The 19471-nt window shown below is 52.8% G+C and overlaps 1 protein-coding gene across 3 annotated transcripts in view; it reads left to right on the top strand.

Moving 5' to 3' along the window:
* The first annotated feature begins 7340 nt into the window (after positions 1-7340).
* AXL (AXL receptor tyrosine kinase) overlaps positions 7341-19471 on the top strand; it is a 45484-nt gene continuing 33353 nt past the window's right edge. For all 3 annotated transcript variants that reach the window (XM_045381016.2, XM_045381018.2, XM_045381019.2), the window contains exons 1-5: positions 7341-7620; positions 8770-8992; positions 9280-9380; positions 10006-10182; positions 19277-19357. In XM_045381016.2, coding sequence (XP_045236951.1) covers positions 7536-7620; positions 8770-8992; positions 9280-9380; positions 10006-10182; positions 19277-19357 — 667 coding nt within the window. In that variant the 5' untranslated portion in view covers positions 7341-7535. The remainder of the gene's footprint in view (positions 7621-8769; positions 8993-9279; positions 9381-10005; positions 10183-19276; positions 19358-19471) is intronic.

Genomic DNA, 19471 nt, shown 5'->3' on the forward strand with positions numbered 1-19471 from the left:
GGCACACACCACCACACCCAGCTAATTTAAAAAAACTTTTTTTTTTTTTTTTGAGATGGGGTCTCCCTGTATTTTGCAGGCTGGCCTCCAACTCTTGGGCTCAAGCAATCCTCTCACCTTGGCCTCCCAAAGTGCTGGGATATCAATGTCTTTTAAGATTGGTTTGTTCAAATCAGAATCTGAATTTTGTTTGAAATGTCTTTGAAGTTTTTTAAATCTGTAACTGTTACCCATTCTTTTATATGCCATTGATTTCCTCAATCAACTGGGTCATTGGCCCTGTACAATTTTTCACATTCTGGATTAGGCTGACAGTATCTTTGTGGTGTTGTTCAAGATGCCCTTCTGTTCCCAGGATCTCCTGTAAACTGGGAATTAGATCAGATTCAGGCTCATTCTGGCAAGAGATCCTCACTGGAGGTTCTAGGCCACATCTCGTTGCATCGCATTGCAATAACTGATGGTCCCATGTGTAGTGACACTTAAAATTAATGTGTCCAGGTCCTGATCCCTCTGTTAGAAACTCTGCCAACCAGCCAGGTGTGCGGTGACTCACGCATGTAATCCCAGCAATTTGGGAGGCTGAGGCGGGAGGATCTCTTGAGCCCAGGAGTGCAAAACTAGCCCAGATAACAAAGTGAGACCCTGTCTCTACGAAAAACTAAAAAATTTAGCCAGTTATTGTGGCGCACACCTGTGGTCCCAGCTACTCGGGAGGCTGAAGTGGGAAGATCGCTTGAGACTAGGAGGTCAATGCTGTAATGAACTGTATTCATGCCGCTGCACTCCAGTCTGGGCAACAGAGCAAGAACGTGTCAACCTTTCACTTGCCTTAGCAGAGGGATCCTTTAAACCCTAGATCAGATGGTGTTACTCCTGTTCATATCATAGTTAAAACAAAGGTCAAAGTCTTTGCCAGTCCAAGGCTCACCCTCACCCCAAGCCTACCTTCCCTCTACCCCTGCCCACATCTGTTCCAGCCACAAACAGGCCTCTTCACAGTTCTTCACACGCCTGCCACACGCCTGCCTCTGGGCCTTTGCACTGGCTGTTCCATCCACCTGGAATACTCTTCCCCACAGGGCTCACTTGCTAATTTACTTCAGATCTCAATCATAACCTGAGAGAGGCCTTCCCCCAACATCCTAAAACAGCACCCACACCTCTCACTATCCCCTGCTTTTTCTTTTTTTGTTTGTTTGTTTGTTTTTTGAGACGGAGTTTTGCTCTGTTGCCCAGGTTGGAGTGCAATGATGCGATATTGGCTCAAAGCAACTTCTGCCATCGGGGTTCAAGCGATTCTCTTGCCTCAGCCTCCCAAGTAGCTGGAATTACAGGTATGTACCCCCACACCCAGATAAATGTTGGGTTTTTTTTTTTTTAGATGGAGTCTTGCTCTGTTGTCCAGGCTGTAGTGCAGTGGCATGATCTCAGCTCACTGCCTGCAACCTTCACCTCCTGGGTTCAAGCAATTCTCCTGCCTCAGCCTCCCGAGTAGCTGGGACTACAGGCACGTGCCACCACACCAATTTAATTTTTGTATTTTTAGCAGAGACAGGGTTTCACCATGTTGGCCAGGCTGGTCTCGAACTCATGACCTCGTGATCCACCTGCCTCAGCTTCCCAAAGTGCTGGGATTACAGGTGTGAGCCATGGTGCCTGGCTAATTTTTGTATTTTTAGCAAAGATGGGTTTCATCATGTTGCCCAGGCTGGTCTCAAGCTCCCGACCTCAGGTGATCCTCCTGCCTTGGCCTCCCAAAGTGCTGGGATTATAGGCATGAGCCACTGTGCCCGGCCCCTCCTTTATTTTTCTTCACTGCACATCTTGCAACATGATAAGTATTTATGTGAGTGTTATTTCTCTTCCCCTTTGAATGGAAACTCCAGGAGGATGTGGACTTGTCTGCTCATTGTAGAAGCCCCACCCGTAGCACCACCTGTCCATCTTTCCTCTTCTTTTTTTTTTTTTTTTTTTGGAGATAGGATCTCGCTCTGTCATCCAGACTAGACTGCAGTGGTGCCATTATAGCTTGCTGCAGCCTCAAACTCCTGGGCTCAAGCGATCCTCCTGCCTCAGCCTCCCCGAGTAGACAAGACTATGTGTGCAAGCACGCCTGACTAATTAAAAAAAAATTGCCATCCTGGCTAACACGGTGAAACCCCGTCTCTACTAAAAATACAAAAAATTAGCTGGGTGTGGTGGTGGGCGCCTGTAGTCCCAGCTACTCGGGAGGCTGAGGCAGGAGAATGGTGTGAACCCGGGAGGTGGAGCTTGCAGTGAGCCAAGATGGCGCCACTGCACTCCAGCCTGGGTGAGAGTGTGAGACTCCGTCTCAAAAAATAAAAATAAATAAAAAATTTAAAAAAAAAATTTTTTTTTGGAAGACACAAAGTCTGGCTATGTTGCCAGGCTGATCTTAAACCCCTAGCCTCAAGTGATCCTCCTGAAGTGTGGGATTATAGGTGCGACCCACTGGGCACAGCCCCATCTCTTTTTCTCTTTTTTGGGCGGAAGGGGAGATGGTCTCTTGCTGTCACCCAGGCCGGAGTGCATTGGCGCAATCCTGGCTCACTGCAACCTCTACCTCCCAGGTTAAAGAGATTGTCCTGCCTCAGTCTCCCAAGTAGCTGGGACTACAGGCGTGCACCACCATGCCTGGCTAATTTTTTTTTGTTTGTTTGTTTTGTATTTTTAGTAGAGATGAAGTTTTTAAAAGTTGGCAAGGCTAGTCTCGAATTCCTGACCTCAAATGATCTACCCACCTCGGCCTCCCAAAGTGCTGGGATTACGGGCATGAGCCACCACGTCCGGCCCCCGTCTCATTTTTTAAAATGCATTTCAAAGTAAATTGCAGGCACATAGCAGGTACTCAGCAAATGTTTGATATTGTTCATGAGTGAATGAATTCACAGGTTCAAGTAGGCCATCAACCAGCTGGGTCCACTGAGCCCTTGGGTGGACAGGGGCCCCCCAACAAATATGTGAGACCTTTGCACATATTTGCACCCCTCAAAAATGCCACAATAGGCCAGGCGTGGTGGCTCACACCTGTAATCCCAGCACTTTGGGAGGCTGAGGCAGGAGAATCACCTGAGGTCAGGAGTTCGAGACCAGCCTGGCCAACATGGTGAAACCCCGTTTCTACTACAAATACAAAAATTAGCCGGGCATTGTGGTGGGTTCCTGTAGTCCCAGCTACTCAGGAGGCTGAGGCAGGAGAATATCTTGAACCTGGGAGGTGGAGGTTGCAGTGAGCTGGGATTGCACCACTGCACTCCAGCCTGGGTGACAGCAAGAGACCATCCCCCCAACCAAAAAAAAAAAGAAAAAAAGAAAAAAGAGATCGGCCTGGGCACAGTGGGTCACACAGTGGGTCACGCCTATAATCCCATAGTTTAGGAGGCCCAGGTGGGATGCTTGAGGCTAGGAGTTTAAGACCAGCCTGGCAACATAGCCAGACCCTGTGTCTCGCCCTGTCACCCAGGCTGGAGTGCAGTGGCATGATCTTGGCTCACTGCAACCTCCACCTCCCAGATTCAAGTAGTTCCCTGCCTCAGTCTCCCGAGTAGCTGAGATTACAGGCGTCTGCCACCGTGCCCAGCTAATTTTTGTATTTTTAGTAGAGACGGGGTTTCCCCATCTTGGCCAGGCTGCACTTGAACTCCTGACCTCGTGGTCCACCCACCTCAGCCTCCCAAAATGCTGGGATTACAGGCATGAGCCACTGTGCCCGGCCTAAAACAGTTTTGTTGTTGTTGTTGTTATTTTATTTATTTATTTATTTATTTATTTAGAGACGGAGTCTGGCTCTGTCACCCAGGCTGGAGTGTAGCCGCGCAATCTCAGCTCACTGCAAGCTCCGCCCCCCGGGTTCCCGCCATTCTCCTGCCTCAGTCTCTGGAGTAGCTGGGATTACAGGCACCCGCCACAATGCCTGGCTAATTTTTTGTATTTTTTTTTTTTTTTTTCTGAGACGGAGTTTCGCTCTGTCGCCCAGGCTGGAGTGCGGTGGCGCGATCTTGGCTCACTGCAAGCTCCGCCTCCCGGGTTCACGCCATTCTCCTGCCTCAGCCTCCCCAGTAGCTGGGACTACAGGTGCCCGCCACCACGCCCGGCTAATTTTTTTGTATTTTTAGTAGAGACGAGGTTTCACTGTGTTAGCCAGGATGGTCTCGATCTCCTGACCTTGTGATCCGCCCGCCTCAGCCTCCCAAAGTGCTGGGATTACAGGCGTGAGCCACCGCGCCCAGCCAATTTTTTGTATTTTTAATAGAGACGGGGTTTCACCGTGTTAGCCAGACTGGTCTTGATCTCCTGACCTCATGATCCGCCCGCCTTAGCCTCCCAAAGTGCTGGGATTACAGGCATGAGAGCCGCCGCGTCTGGCCCCTAAAACAGTTTTTTAAAATTAGCCAGGTGTGCTTGCACACATAGTCTTGGCTACTCGGGGAGGCTGAGGCAGGAGGATCGCGTGAGCCCAGGAATTTGAGGCTTCAGCAAACTATGATGGTGCCACTGCATTCCAGTCTGGATGACAGAGCAAGACGACACAGTGAGATGACAGAGTGCTTGAACTGGGAAGTGGAGTTTGCAGTCAGCTGAGATATAGCCACTGCACTCCAGCCTGGGCGACAGAGTGAGACTCCGTCTCAAGAAAAAAAAAATTAAAAAGCCACAATAAGGAATGGTCCCCTTTATGGCAACAGTGGCGAAGATGCAACAGTGCCCAAAATATAACCAGTCCCTGCCCCGCAGAGCCCACAGACCAGTGGGAGGAGACAGATGTGAGACACATAATCATGCCAATAAATATATAGTGACAACCCAGGCAAAGTGTTACCAAGGAAAGGGACAGCGTGTTGGGGAGGGAACAACACGAGGACCCTAGATTGGGCTGTGGGGGCCAGGCAGTGATGTGATGGAGAAGGGAAGATAGAGTTGGGGACAAAGTGCTGCAGGAGGTTGCTCCAAGGCCTCTGAGGGGGTCCTTTGGGTGAGAAAGCGAGAGAAGCCTGGGGAGGCGAGGGGAGGGTCACAGAAACATAAGGAGTTTAGGGTTTTGCTGAAAGGTTTGGGGCAGAGGTGGGAAAGGGTTTGGTTTGAGATTGGAAAGAAGCCTTCTGACTGTCGAGTGGGAGACAGGTTCGAAGGAGCAACAGAAGCCAGCAGCCCATGGCTGGCGCGGTGGCTCACGCCTGTAATCCCAGCCCTTTGGGAGGCCGAAGCAGGCAGGTCACCTGAGGTCCCAGACCAGCCTGGCCAACATGGTGAAAACCCGTCTCTACTAAAAATATAAAAATTAACCTGGGGTGGTGGTGCACGCCTGTAATCCCAGCTACTCAGGAAGCTGAGGTGGATCACTTGAACCCAGGAGGTGGAGTTTGCAGTGAGCCAAGATCAAGCCACTGCACTCCAGCCTGGGCAACAGAGCGAGACTCTGTCTCAAAAAAAAAAAAAAAAGACACAGCCCAGGGAGACAATGGTGAAGGGCCCTAAGTGGCCAGTGACAAGGAGCTGGGAGCTTGCCCTGTGGGCAGCAGGAGGCCATGGGCAAGCAGAGAAGGGACGGGGTAGGATTTGACTTTCAGAAACAGTCCTCTGGTTGCTGAATGGGAGAAAGGAGTGAGAATATAGAGGCAGGAGAAGGGAGGATCAGACTAGGGGTGCTGGCAAGGGACAGGCAGAAGACACATCAGGAGGTCAAACAGATAGGACTTTATGATGCACCATAGGGATACCAGTACCCAAACAGAGGTGGCCAAGAGCAGAGGGATAGATGCCCAGCCTCCTCCTCACAGACGTCCAGACATGCAGAGCCCTCCACATGCCAAACACACAGGGCAGAGAAATGGAGGTGCAGCAGAGCCGATACGTAGGCAGCAGGTCTGCAACAACCAGGATACACAATCCCACCAGAAGGAGAGAGCAGTGGAATGATCAGGGCTCGCTGCAGCCTCGATCTCTTGGACTCAAGTGTTCCTCTCACTCCAGCCTCCCTAGTAGCTGGGACCACACGCACATGCCATGATATCCAGTTAAGTTTTAATTTTTATTTATGTATTTATTTATTTTAATTTTTTTATTTATTTTATTTTTTTATTTTTTTATTTTTATTTTTTTTGAGACGGAGTCTTGCTCTGTCACCTAGGCTGGAGTGCAGTGGCCAGATCTCCGCTCACTGCAAGCTCCGCCTCCCGGGTTCACGCCATTCTCCTGCCTCAGTCTCCCGAGTAGCTGGGACTACAGGTGCCCGCCACCTCGCCCGGCTAGGTTTTTTTTTGTATTTTTTAGTAGAGCGGGGGTTTTACCATGTTAGCCAGGATGGTCTCGATCTCCTGACCTCGTGATCCGCCCATCTCGGCCTCCCAAAGTGCTAGGATTACAGGCTTGAGCCACCGCGCCCGGCCTCAAGTTTTAATTTTTAAACTTCTTGTAGAGATGGGGGTCTCGCTGCATTGACCAGTCTGGTCTCAAACTCCTGGGCTTAAGTGATCCTCCCACCTTGGCCTCCCAAAGTGCTGAGATTACAGGAGTGAGTTACTGCCGGCCAACAACTATTCTTATTCCCATTTTACAGATGGACAAACTGAGGCTCAGGAGGCCAGTCACTTGCCAGTAGCCCACAGTTAGTGGTAGCACTGGGATTCCAACTTGGGTCCCCTTCCGTGTCGCCTGTATATTGGTGTCTCATTTAGGCGTCCACGCAGGTTTTGGCGTGTCTGAAGATCTGTGTCTCCCTAAGTAAGTGCCCCCCATGGACGCCCACCCAGTAGTGTCCTCCTGTCTCTGAGGTTTCTCCAGGAATTGAGCTCCTGGCCCGGCTTGTCTGTGTGTCTGTGGGCCAGTAGCATGCCCCTGCCCGTCTGGGTCTCTCTGCGTGTCTCTGCTTGTCCTAGCCTCTGCGTGTCAATGACGTCTAAGAGTGTGTGTGTGTGTGTGTCCTTGTCCGAGGAGCCGTGAGAGTGAGGGGGAGTGAAGGGCCAAGGAGGCCTGGCTGGGGCTGGGCTGGGGGTGGAGGCGGGGAGAGGGGCGTCACGGCCTGAGCTGAGAGGGGAGTGGAGTTCTGGAGGAATGTTTACCAGACACAGAGCCCAGAGGGACAGCGCCCAGAGCCCGGATAGAGAGACACGGCCTCACTGGCCCAGGACTGGGGGCACAGCCACTAGGGTCCCCTTCCCCCTCCTCAGCTCCCTCCCTGGCCCCTTTAAGAAAGGGCTGATCCTCTCCTCTCTTGAGTTAACCCCTGACTGTCCAGGTGGCCCCTGGGCTCTGGCCCTGGTGGGCGGAGGCAAAGGGGGAGCCAGGGGCGGAGAAAGGGTTTGCCCAAGTCTGGGAGTGAGAGAAAGAGGCAGGGGTGCTGAGAAGGCGGCTGCTGAGCAGAGCCGGTGGTGGCGAGGGCCTCCCCTGCCGCTGTGCCAGGCAGGCAGTGCCAAATCCAGAGAGCCCGGAGCTGGGGGGAGGGCCGGGGACAGCCCGGCCCTGCCCCCTCCCCTGCTGGGAGCCCAACAACTTCTGAGGAAAGTTTGGCACCCATGGCGTGGCGGTGCCCCAGGATGGGCAGGGTCCCGCTGGCCTGGTGCTTGGCGCTGTGCGGCTGGGTGTGCATGGCCCCCAGGGGTGAGTGATGGGGGCTCCTTGGGGCAGGGACCCCCTCGGAGGGGCTGGGGCAGGGGTAGGAGGTGGGGTATGATGGCAGGTGTGGGGGGGGGCTGGGCTGGCTTAGGGAGTTTCCCTGGGACCACAGAAAAGGGACTTCAAGAGAAGGAGACAGATTCAGAGACACCAAGTGCGGCAGAGGGAGAGAAAGACAGAGAGAGGAACTGAAGGGCAGGGGGGACGGAAGAGAGGACCCAGAGAGACAGACAGACAAGGAGAAGCTGAGGGCAGGGGTGGGGGCTGGACCTGAGAAGGGGGCCATGGGAAGAGGGGCTGAGCTGGGGGTTGCCGAGAAGGAAGAAATCTTTCCCAAGTGGACCGAGTCAGGCGGCGGGATGAGGAGGGCTCTGGAGCCCTGGGGGAAACCCTTCTCCCTGCCAACACCCCCCTCCAACTTGTCCCTACCCCACCAGTCCACGCCATCTCTGGGGAGGAGGCTCTCACTTCGTCTCTCTGTCTCTGCCTCCAGCTCTGCTATCTCTGTGGGTCTCTGTTTCTCTCTCTCACAGTCTCTGCCTCTCTCTCTACCTGCTCTCTAAGTCTCTCTCTCTTCTCAGCCTCCCTCTGTGACTGTATCCCCCCTTCGCCCCCACCTTGTCTTCTCTCTGGAGGGCTGTTTCTTCATTTTTTTCTGTCACTCCTTGTATCTCTGCTCCTCTCTGTCTCGTCTCCCCTGCCTGACTTTCTTTGGCTTCTCACTCCTCCGCCACCCTTATCTCTCTCCTCCACCACCCTTATCTTCCTCCCCCGACCCCTGATTCTTCCCCTCCATCCACCAGCACCAGCATGATCTGTTAAGTCTCTAGAGACCTAAGAGAGGACGAAGGGGGCAGGGGCTGGCCCTGCCAGGCAGTGCAGGGCGTGGGAGGCTGCCAGATCCCGAGCCTCCTTCCCGATGGGATGGACGCTGGATCCCAGTCCCCTGGGAGGACTCCCATCCTCCCCTCAGAGCCTCCGCCCTCCACCCGGCTCTGAGGTCACTCTGCAACTATGTGGGCCTAAGGGCCTGGCGGGGTCCTGGCGGCCGGTGGGCAGGCAGGGACAGGGTGGAACTGAGGGCCAGAAGGAGCTGGGGGGTTCCTAAGCTAACTCTTCCCATCGCCCCTGCAGGCACACAGGCTGAAGAAAGTCCTTTCGTGGGTAACCCAGGGAATATCACAGGTGCCCGGGGACTCACGGGCACCCTTCGGTGTCAGCTCCAGGTTCAGGGAGAGCCCCCCGAGGTACACTGGCTTCGGGACGGACAGATCCTGGAGCTCGCGGACAGTACCCAGACCCAGGTGCCCCTGGGTGAAGATGAGCAGGATGACTGGATAGTGGTCAGCCAGCTCAGGTGTGTGGCCATATCCCCAAATCCCACCCTCACCTCCGTCACGCAGGGGGCAGAAAGCCCACCTGGGTGGGAACCCCAGCTCGACCACTTGTCAGCTGTGCGGCTTGGAGTGTGTGATGGAACCTCTAGGTTTCGTTTTCCTCTTCTGCAAAATGAGTTAATAATAGGAGCTACTTCTTGGTTGTCACGAGCTTCCAGGCTGGACACCCTCTTTCCGTTCTGACAGACCCCCTCCCAGTGTCCAACTCTGACCCCAAACCTCTCTGTCTCTCCTCTTGCCCTGTCAGAATCGCCTCCCTACAGCTTTCCGACGCGGGACAGTACCAGTGTTTGGTGTTTCTGGGACATCAGAACTTCGTGTCCCAGCCTGGCTACGTAGGGCTGGAGGGTGAGCTCTGGGGTCAGGGGTCCTGAGGGGTCAGAGGATGTGTGGCACTCACAAGTTGCGGGAAGTCAGGAATCCTGAGGGGTCAAAGGGTGCTGGAGGATTTGGGATGACCGTAGGCGACATACAGTAAGAATGTCAGAGTTTTGGGGGGTCAAGAAGCTGGGAGTCCATATAAGTTACGGGGCCAGGGCTGGGGGATTATATGCTCTGGGTGAAAAGACTTCCTGGGGGTGGTTGGATGTCCTAGGCATCAGACACGATCAGGTCACAGGACGCCATTCTGGGCATCAGATAAGGCATCAGAGGCACGCAACGTACCCCTCTCCCCACGATCCCAGCGGTGTCATTTTTCTCATCTGTAGAGTGAGATGAGGATGAGCTGTCAGACATTCTGGAAGAGAGACATGAGGAGCTCAGCTATCTTGGGGGGTCTGACATGGGAGGAATCATATATTGGAGTCACGTGTGTTGGGTATGGCTCAGGTGCCCTCGGGGGATCAGATACAGGCAGGTCAATGACCCTGCAGGGTGAGTTTGCTGCCCAAAGCCTACAGCATCCTAGTGTGGGTCAGACATCTTGGGGGCTCAGAGGGACCCCAGCCTCTACCACTGCCCACCCCCACAGGCTTGCCTTACTTCCTGGAGGAGCCTGAGGACAGGACTGTGGCCGCCAACACCCCCTTCAACCTGAGCTGCCAAGCCCAGGGACCCCCAGAGCCCGTGGACCTACTCTGGCTCCAGGATGCTGTCCCCCTGGCCACAGCTCCAGGTCATGGTCCCCAGCGCAACCTGCATGTTCCAGGTGAGTCCGGGGATGTGGGTCAGCTCTGCACAGGGGGCCGGGCAGGGCTGGAGTCGGGAGCAAGAGAGCATTGCTACCTCTGCGTGGGTGTCTGACTGTCCTTCTGTCCCTCACTGTCTGTCTCTCTGTTTCTCCCTCTGAGTTTGTCTCTGCCTCTCTGTCTCTACTTAAACCTTGTTTCTCTCCGAATGCCTTTTTCGGTCTTTCTGTCTCTCGGTGTGTGTGTCCTTCTGTCTCTCTCTGTATGTGTCTCTTTCTCTGTCTCTCTGCTTCTCTCTCCCTCCATTCACCCCAGCCTCTCTCTGAATAGAATTCTTTGTCCTGGGTTCCCTCTGAGCTGTTCCATGGCCTGAGTGTGTGTGGGCCTGGTGCCCCTTTGTCAGCCCGTGACCCAAGCAGGGCACCAGAATCAACTGTGCCCTCCTCTCCTCCGCCTCCCTCCACAACCGGCCCACCTCCTGCCCTAACAAGCCCTGCTGACCTCGGTCAAAGGGAGGATGTCCAGCCCGGTCCCCACTGGGGAAACTGAACCCAAAGAAGAGAGAACAGGAAGAAAGTGGGAGACAGAGGCCGGGTGCAGTGGCTCACTCCTGTAATCCCAGCACTTTGGGAGGCCGAGGCGGGCAGATCACGAGGTCAGGAGATCAAGACCATCCTGGCTAACATGGTGAAACCCCGTCTCTACTAAAAATACAAAAAAATTAGCCGGGCGTGGTGACAGGTGCCTGTAGTCCCAGCTACTTGGGAGGCTGAGGCAGGAGAATGGTGTGAACCCGGGAGGCGGAGCTTGCAGTGAGCCCAGATCTCGCCATTGCACTCCAGCCTGGGTGACAGAGCGAGACTCCGTCTCAAAATAAAACAAAACAAAAAAAAGTGAGAGACAGAGAGAGACAGAAAGACACTGGAAGGGACAGGCCACAGTGACCCAAGTTGTACATAGACAGGACAGAGAGGCCGGGCATGGTGGCTCACGCCTGTAATTCCAGCACTTTGGGAGGCTGAGGCAGGTGGATCACTTGAGGCCAGGAGTTTGAAACCAGCCTGGCCAACATGGTAAAACCCCATCTTTACCAAAAATACAAAAATCAGCCAGGCGTGGTGACAGGCATCTGTAGTCCCAGCTACTTGGGAGGCTGAGGCAGGAGAATTGCTTGAACCCAGGAGGTGGAGGTTGCAGTGAGCCAAGATCGCACCACTGCGCTCCAGCCTGGGTGACAGAGCAAGACTCTGTCTCAAAACAAAAAACCAAACAAAACAAAAGACAGGACAGGGAAGTTTGAGTGACAGAAACCCTCTCCTTCTTGGTGACCATTCCCTTCTGCACCATGCAGACAAGGCAGGACGGAGCTCAGGGTTACACAATGGCCAGAGGCATCACTGGGGGACCCTGGACTCAGGGGGTTCTCCCTACTGAAGGAGGAAAGACTGAGGAGCAGATGGCAGAGGCTCCATAGAGGAAGGAGGCTACAGCCTTGAGGGCATCAGCTTCCCACACTCCCAACCTGCTGCCTCTCTCTGCTGGAATGAGGAGGGGCCTCCTGGCTGGGGGTCTCCAGGGTGGAGGGAGGAGCTCACATTCTTAGCATTCCTGGGACCCTGAGTTGCAAGGAAGACCTGGTGAGCATGCTGACCCCAGAGGAGTGACTCAGGCCCATGGCTCGAGTGCCTGAGTAGGGACCAGGGTTGGGGATGGGGCATGAGTCAGCCTGGCAGGTCCCATAAGAAGGGGAGGGAAGGGAGAGAAATGGGGGCTGCACAGGTGTGAGGGTCTGTGCATGTCTGTGTGGTGTGGTGGGGTGTCTGGATATCCGTGTGTTCTGGATCTGAGTGTTAGTGTATCCGTCAGCACAACCTCTGTGTGAGCGTGTGCCTTGGCGAGGGTGGGCTTCTGCGGATGTCCTGTGTGTGGTGTGTGTGTGTGTGTGTGTGACTAAGTATATTTCCTTCAACTTGGGTTCTGTCCCAGTGTGTGTTTGGATCGTCATAGTATGTCTCTCTCTATACGTTTCTTAGGGGTTGCCCGTGTATGGGTGTCTGTGTATGTGTGCATGACTGAGTATACCAGTGTCAGCCTGTGTCTGTCCCTCATTTTTGTGTTTGTGTGTTCACAGCTGAGACTCACTGTATGAAAGTAAAGTGTGCATGGAGGGTAGTGGGTTTGGGGCTATGCTGCACACCTCTCTGTATGCAGGTGGTAGTGTCAGCCCACAGGTGTGCAGCTATGGGTGTGAGCGTGTCCTAGTGAGAGCTTCTGTTCCCTTGCAGAATCAGCATGTATCCATGGATAACTTGTGTTTCTTACCAGCTTTTTTTTTTTCCCTTATTTTTTTTCAAGACAAGCTCTCGCTATGTAACCCAGGCTGGAGTGCAGTACTGTGATCATGGCTCACTGTAGCCTCCACCTCCTGGGCTCAAGCAATCCTCCTACCTCAGCACCCACCCACCCCTCAAGCAGCTGGGACTACAGGCATGCGCCACCATACCTGGATAATTTTTATATTTTTTGGTAGAGACGGGGTCTTGCCATGTTACCCCGGCTGGTCTTGAACTCCTGGCCTCAAGTAATCCCCCCACCTCGGCCTCCCAAAGTGTTGGGATTTACAGGCGTGAGCCACTGCACTCAACCCTCAGCCTCTTACCAGCTTTCTGTGTGTGTCCATAGATGTGTCTGTGGCATGTGTGTATATGTCACAGGGTAAGGCACGTTGGTGTATGACTGTCATCACAGATCTGTGTGTGTGTGTGCAACAGCCCTCTCTGCTTCTCTCTGGTCTCCCCGTGTGTGCACTGGCCCCTGCTGCCTCTGAGTACATGACCCAAGGATGCTTACCAGCCAGCGTATACATGTGTGTCTGTGTCAATCTATGTGTCCATGGCAGTGTCTCCATCCTTGTGTCTGCATCAGGCCTGCGCATCTACGAAACTGTGTTTCTTTGTTTTTTGTTTTTTGGTGTTTTTTTTTTTTTTTTTTTTTTTTGAGACAGAGTCGCACTCTGTCACCCATGCTGGAGTGCAGTGACACGAGCTTGGCTTACTGTAACTTCCGCCTCCCGGGTTCAAGCAATTCTCCTGCCTCAGCCTCCTGAGTAGCTGGGATTACAGGCACGCCCAGCTTATTTTTGTATTTTTAGTAGAGACAGAGTTTCACCCTGTTGGCCAGACTAGTCTCGAACTTCTGACCTCAAGTGATCCACTGGCCTCGGCCTTCCAAAGTACTGGGATTACAGGCGTGAGCCACTGCACCCAGCGCAAATGTGTTTTTGTATCAGTCTGTGTCTCGGTGAACATGAAACCTGGGTGCATCCAGCTCCATCTTATGGCATAGATAAAGGCTATGTATTGGTACGTATCAGTGTGTCAGTGTCTGAGCAGGTCACCATAACCCTTCATTGTGTCCTGGTGTGCATCTGTCCACCTCAACTCCATGTATGCTGTTGTGTGGTGTGTGTCTCTCAATATACAGGGACATTTAGTTTTGTGTGTGTGTTGGCATCAGCCTAGATGTATATTGCGCTGCTAGGTGTTTGTAATCAATTTGTACACGTGCGACTGTGTACAAATTGATTTGTTTGTGTTGATGTGTTTGTCCCACGTTGGCTTGTATGCATACATGTCTCTTTATGAACGTACATCAGTGTCAGTCCGTATGTATATGTGTGAGTCACGGTGTTTTTGTGTCACTGTGTTTGTGACATCAGCCCTTGCATATCTGTGTGCTGTTAACTTACCAAGTGCTGCGTTTTCTGTGCTAATAACAGCCCCTGTGTGTTTAAGTGTGAGTCATTGTGAGTGTGTTGGGGGGGTTGCTGTGTGAAGGAATTTTGTCCGTTTGTGTGCTTCTGTCCCTCTATCTGACTCAGGGCGTGCCCCTCCTCCTTCCATCCCTCTCATTCTCTGGAAAAGCTGGGGCGGAGAGCAGGGGTTGGGGGGGATGGTCAGGACATCTGGAAAGCACATCTGGAGTCGGCCTGCTCCTGTCCTCCTGCGGTAAAGCAAGAGAATTCTGGAAGGGAAGGGGTCCCAGTTCCTCCTGTCCCCTTCACTCAAGGTGCGGCCGTTGGGGCCTGGGAAGGGGTATCCCGGCTCTGGCTCCGCGCCCCCGAAGCCGGCCGGAAGCGCTGGGGTGGGGAGGTGCCCCCGGTGACTCACGCGGGGGCAGGAATGCTGCGGTCGGAACGGGACCCGGCTCCAGAACCCACCTCCCGCCCCAGGGCTTCTCCGGCCGGCGGCGCCAGCTCCCGCGCGCTGACCCTGGCGGGGCCCCACGTGCCAGGTGGCTGGACCCGACCCAGGCTCCCCGCCCCCTCTCGGGCCGCCAGCCCGGGACTGTACTGTTTCTCCTCCTGGCGGCGCGGGGGCTGCGGGCGCGGGGCCTTCGGGGCGCGGGGGCTGTGGGAGCGGGCACCTGACCTTGGCTGGGAACGGCCACCTAGGAAGCGGCGACTGAGGAGCTCCCCTACCCACCCGCTTCCGGCCTCTGCAGACTTTGCCCCATTCCACTCCCTCCGCTGATGGAGAAAAGGAAACTTTGTGTCTGCGGATGGAGAGCCTCCCTTGCGAACGCGGTGGGAACACAGGCGTACACGCACGGAGGAAACACGAGAGACACGCACACAGATACTCAACATACGCACATACATGCCATCCACAGATACACGCAGGATCACAAACATACCGTCTCAGAAACACAGACGCAGATGCACAGGCACACGCGTAAACAACACGGAGAACTGCAGTTGCACTTACAAGACTTGGTCCCGGGTCCAGGCACGGAGTGGCTCAGCCTGCAATTCCAACAGTTTGGGAGGCCGAGGCGCGAGGATCGCTTGGGGCCAGAAGTTTGAGAAAAGTCTGGGCAACATAGTGAGACTCCCCTCTTCTCTACAAAAAAATTTAAAAGTTAGCGAAGTGTGGTGGCCTCCTGTAGTCCCAGCCACTCGGGAGGATGAGACAGGAGAATCGCTTGAGCCCTGAAAATCAAGGCTGCAGTGAGCCGTGATTGTGCCACTGCACTCCAGCCTGGGTGACAGAGCAAGACCCTCTCTCAAAAAACAAAACGAAAAACTTGATCCTTCTTACACCCTAGCACAGACATTGTGTGTGTGTGTGTTGGGGGGCTGACTATGTTTCTATGTGTATCTGTGTTGAGGGGTTCCCCTTATTCACCAGGATACATTCTCTAAGACCCCTGCAAAAGCCTGAAACAATGAATAATACTAAGCCCTATGTATACTATGCATAACTTTCTTTTTCCTTCACAATTTCGCAGATAGATTGTTTTCTTACTGTAGATCTTACCTACCTCAGTGTACGTGATTATCTTTTTTTTTTTTTTTTTTTGAGACGGAGTTTAGCTCCTGTTGCCCAGGCTGGAGTGCAATGGTGCGATCTCCACTCACTGCAACCTCCACCTCCCGGGTTCAAGCAATTCTCCTGCCTTAGCCTCCTAAGTAGCTGAGATTACAGGTGTGCACCTCCATACCTGGCTAATTTTTGTATTTTTAGTAGAGACAGGGTTTCACCATGTTGGTCAGGCTCATCTCAAACTCATTGTGATCCACCCACCTCGGCCTCCCAAAGTGCTGGCATTACAGGCGTGAGCCACTGCGCCCGGCCATTGATTATCTTTTTCTAAGTGGAGAACTTTCACCTTTTCACTTAAAAGGAAGCACTTTAAGGCTTCTCTTTGGCCTATCCGAATTGCAGCCATCATTATTTTGCACAATGGGGCTTTTTTTTTTTTTTTTTTTTTTTTTTTTTTAAGACAAAGTCTTGGTCTGTCACCTAGGCTGGATCTTGGCTCACTGCAACCTCCGCCACCCGGGTTTTAGTGATTATCGTGCCTCAGCCTCCCGAATAGCTGGGATTACAGGCGTCCGCCACTATGCCTGGCTGATTTTTTTTTTTTTTTTTTTTGTATTTTTAGTAGAGATGGGGATTTCACTATGTTGCCCAGGCTTGTATTAAACTTCTAACCTCAAGTGATCCACCACCTCGGCCTCCCAAAGTGCTGGGATTGCAGGCGTGAGCCACAGCACCCGGCCAGGCCATTATTTAGAAAAATAAGAGTTTCTTGAACACCAGCACTGCAATACCAGGACAGTCGATCTGATAGCTAAGTGACCCACAGACAGGTATCAGCTATAGCACTGAGATGCTGGACAAAGCGGGGATTCATGTTCCAGGCCAACCAGAGTGGGATGGCATGAGGTTTCATCACAGTACACAGAACGGCGTGCAATTTAAAACTTAGGAGTTATATCTGGAATTTTCCATTGAATATTTTTAGACTAAGAGTAACTGAAACCTCAAAAAGTGAAACTTCGGATAAAGGGGGACTGATGCATGTTGTATAGCGGTGTGTGTTGGGTACCTATGTGTGCTTGCAGGTCTGTGTCTCTTGTGTTTGTCTCCGTACTTGTATGTGCTTCTGTGTGTGCACGCCTGTGATACCAACGCCACCACCACCACCACATTAGGGAGTGAAGGCAATCCACCTTCACTCAAAAACAGTTACTCAAGGCCGGGCACGGTGGCTCATGCCTGTAATCCCAGCACTTTGTGAGGGTGACGCGGACAGATCACTTGAGGTCAGGAGTTTGAGACCAGCCTGGCCGACATGGTGAAACCCTATCTCTACTAAAAAACACAAAAATTAGCCGGGTGTGGTGGCGCGCTCCTGTAATCCCAGCTATTCAGAAGGCTGAGGCAGGAGAATCACTTGAACCCGGGAGGCGGAGGTTGCCGTGAGCCAAGATTATCCCACTGCACTCTAGCCTGGGTGACAGAACGAGACTCTCAAAAAAGAAAAGAAAAGAAAAAAACAGTCAAGACACAATACATGAACTCCCCTGTGGAATTACACACACTCACATTTCTGCACCTATGCCCAGGGATACTCATAAGTACACAGCTGAACGCACATTCACTCACTCGTTCAACACGCATTTATGGCACATCTATTGTGTGCCAGACCATCCTGACACAGCAGGGGACAAAACAGACACAACCCCTGCCCTCCTGGAGCTGACATTCTAGTGGGGGAAACTGACAATGGACAAGGTACCTGGGTAACAGGTAAAGTATGCTGGGCTATGAGAAGAACCAAAGAGGAAAAGTAAAGCGAGAAGGGGGTAGATCTGCAGGGGAAGCTCCAGTTACCTCCAATTTTATTTTATTTTTTATTTATTTATTTTATTTTATTTTATTCTTTTTCTTTTTTTTTTTTTTTAGACAGAGTTTCGCTCTTGTTGCCCAGACTGGAGTGCAATGGCGTGATCTCAGCTCACTGCAGCCTTTGCCTCCTGGGTTCAACCAATTCTCCTGTCTCAACCTCCTGAGTAGCTGGGATTACAGGGGCCTGCCACTACGCCCAGCTAATTTTTTGTATTTTTAGTAAAGATGAGGTTTCACTATGTTGGCCAGGCTGGTCTCCAACTTCTGACCTTAGGCGATCCACCTGCCTCGGCCTCCCAAGACTGGGATTACAGGCGCGAGCCACTGTGCCCAGCCTTTATATTTCATTTTATTATTTTTAATTTTTTTGAGACAGGGCCACACTTTGTCGCCCAGATTGGAGTGCAGTGGCACGATCACAGCTCACTGCAGCCTCCACCTCCCTGGGCACAGGTAGTCCCCCCACCTCAGCCTCCCAAGTAGCTGGGACTACAGGTGTGCACCACCACACCCGGCTAATTTTTCTCTTTTTAGTAGAGATGGGGTCTCACCATGTTGCCCAGGCTGGTCTCTAACTCCTGGCCTCAAGCGATCCTCCTGACTCGGCCTCCCAAAGTGCTGGGATTACAGTCATGAGCCACCACAACATGGCCAAGCTCCAATATTAACAGGGTGGCCAGCCCCAGCAGACTGAGAGGTGTTGTTGAGGAACAAAAATGAAAGAAGAGGGTGCGAGTCACGTGGACATTTGTGGAAGACTGTTTTGAGCACAGGGAACAGTGCACAGTTCTCGGGGTGGAAACATGCTTCATGTATTCGTTCCAGAGACCCTGGAGGCCAGTGTGGCCGGAGCAGAGCGTGTGACGGGGAGAGCGGGAGAGGGGTTGGTAGGAGGCGAGCTTAGAGATGAACAGACACGTCTCCATTGATGCACAGCCATGGGCCGGTTTCCTTAAGTGTGTCTAGCAGGTGTGTGTGCCCATACGTGTGACCCTGTGAGTTAGGGTGCCTGTGTTTGTGCATGTGTGTGCATGTTTGTGTGTCTCCTGTGTGTGTGTGTCTGTGTATGCTTTTGTGTGTCTATGTGTATGTATATATGTGTCTATGCCCATATATACGAGCATGTGTGTTTCTGTGTGTCTATATATGTATATATGAGTATGTATCTAGGTGTAAGAATCTGTGTGTGTGAGACAGACTGTGTGTGTGTGTATGGCTGTGTCTCTGTGGCTGTGCATGTGTGTGAGCATGTGTGTTTATATGTGTGTCTATGAGTATGTGTCTCTATCTGGGGTGTAAGAATGTGTGTGTGTGCCTGTGTGTGGCTGTGTGTGTGTCTGTGTGAGCATATGTATCTATGTGTGTGTATGAGTGTGTGTCTGTCTGGGGTGTAAGAGTGTGTGTGCCTGTGCCTGTGTGTGGTTGTGTGTCTTTGTGTGTGTCTGTGTATGTGTGTCTATGTGTGTGTATGAGTGTGTGTGCCTGTGCCTGTGTGTGGTTGTGTGTCTTTGTGTGTGTCTGTGTATGTGTGTCTATGTGTGTGTATGAGTGTGTGTGCCTGTGTGTGGCTGTGTGAGTCTTTGTGTGTGTCTGTGTGAGTATATGTCTGTGTGTGTATAAGTGTGTCTCTGAGGTGTAAGAATGTGTGTGAGAATGTGTGTGCCTGTGCCTGTGTGTGGCTGTGTGTGTCTGTACTATGTGTGTCTGTGTGGCGGGAGGTTAGGGCTGAAGCCAAGCCATCCTTGCGTTTGGGAATGGAGGCTGTGTTCCTAACTCATTGCCCTCAACTCCGCTAATTCTCCCTTCAGGCAAGTGCCTGTGTGGGCTGCACTGACCGTGGTAGGAGTGGCCCGGCATGGCCCGGGAGCCCTTCCTGCCCCTCTCTGATACTGGGCCCTTCCCTCATGTGACTCCCTAGGGCTGAACAAGACATCCTCTTTCTCCTGCGAAGCCCATAACGCCAAGGGGGTCACCACATCCCGCACGGCCACCATCACAGGTGACAGGGTTGGGAGGTGGGGAGCTGGGCATCAGAGGGTAGGGCTTGGGTCTGGGGTCAGAGTGGGGGCAGAGAGCAGGGTAGGGAGCTTTGAGCAAAGGCTCCCCAGGGTCA

Source organism: Macaca fascicularis, chromosome 19 (assembly GCF_037993035.2).
Source record: "Macaca fascicularis isolate 582-1 chromosome 19, T2T-MFA8v1.1".
In the NCBI taxonomy this organism is placed as follows: Eukaryota; Metazoa; Chordata; class Mammalia; order Primates; family Cercopithecidae; genus Macaca; species Macaca fascicularis.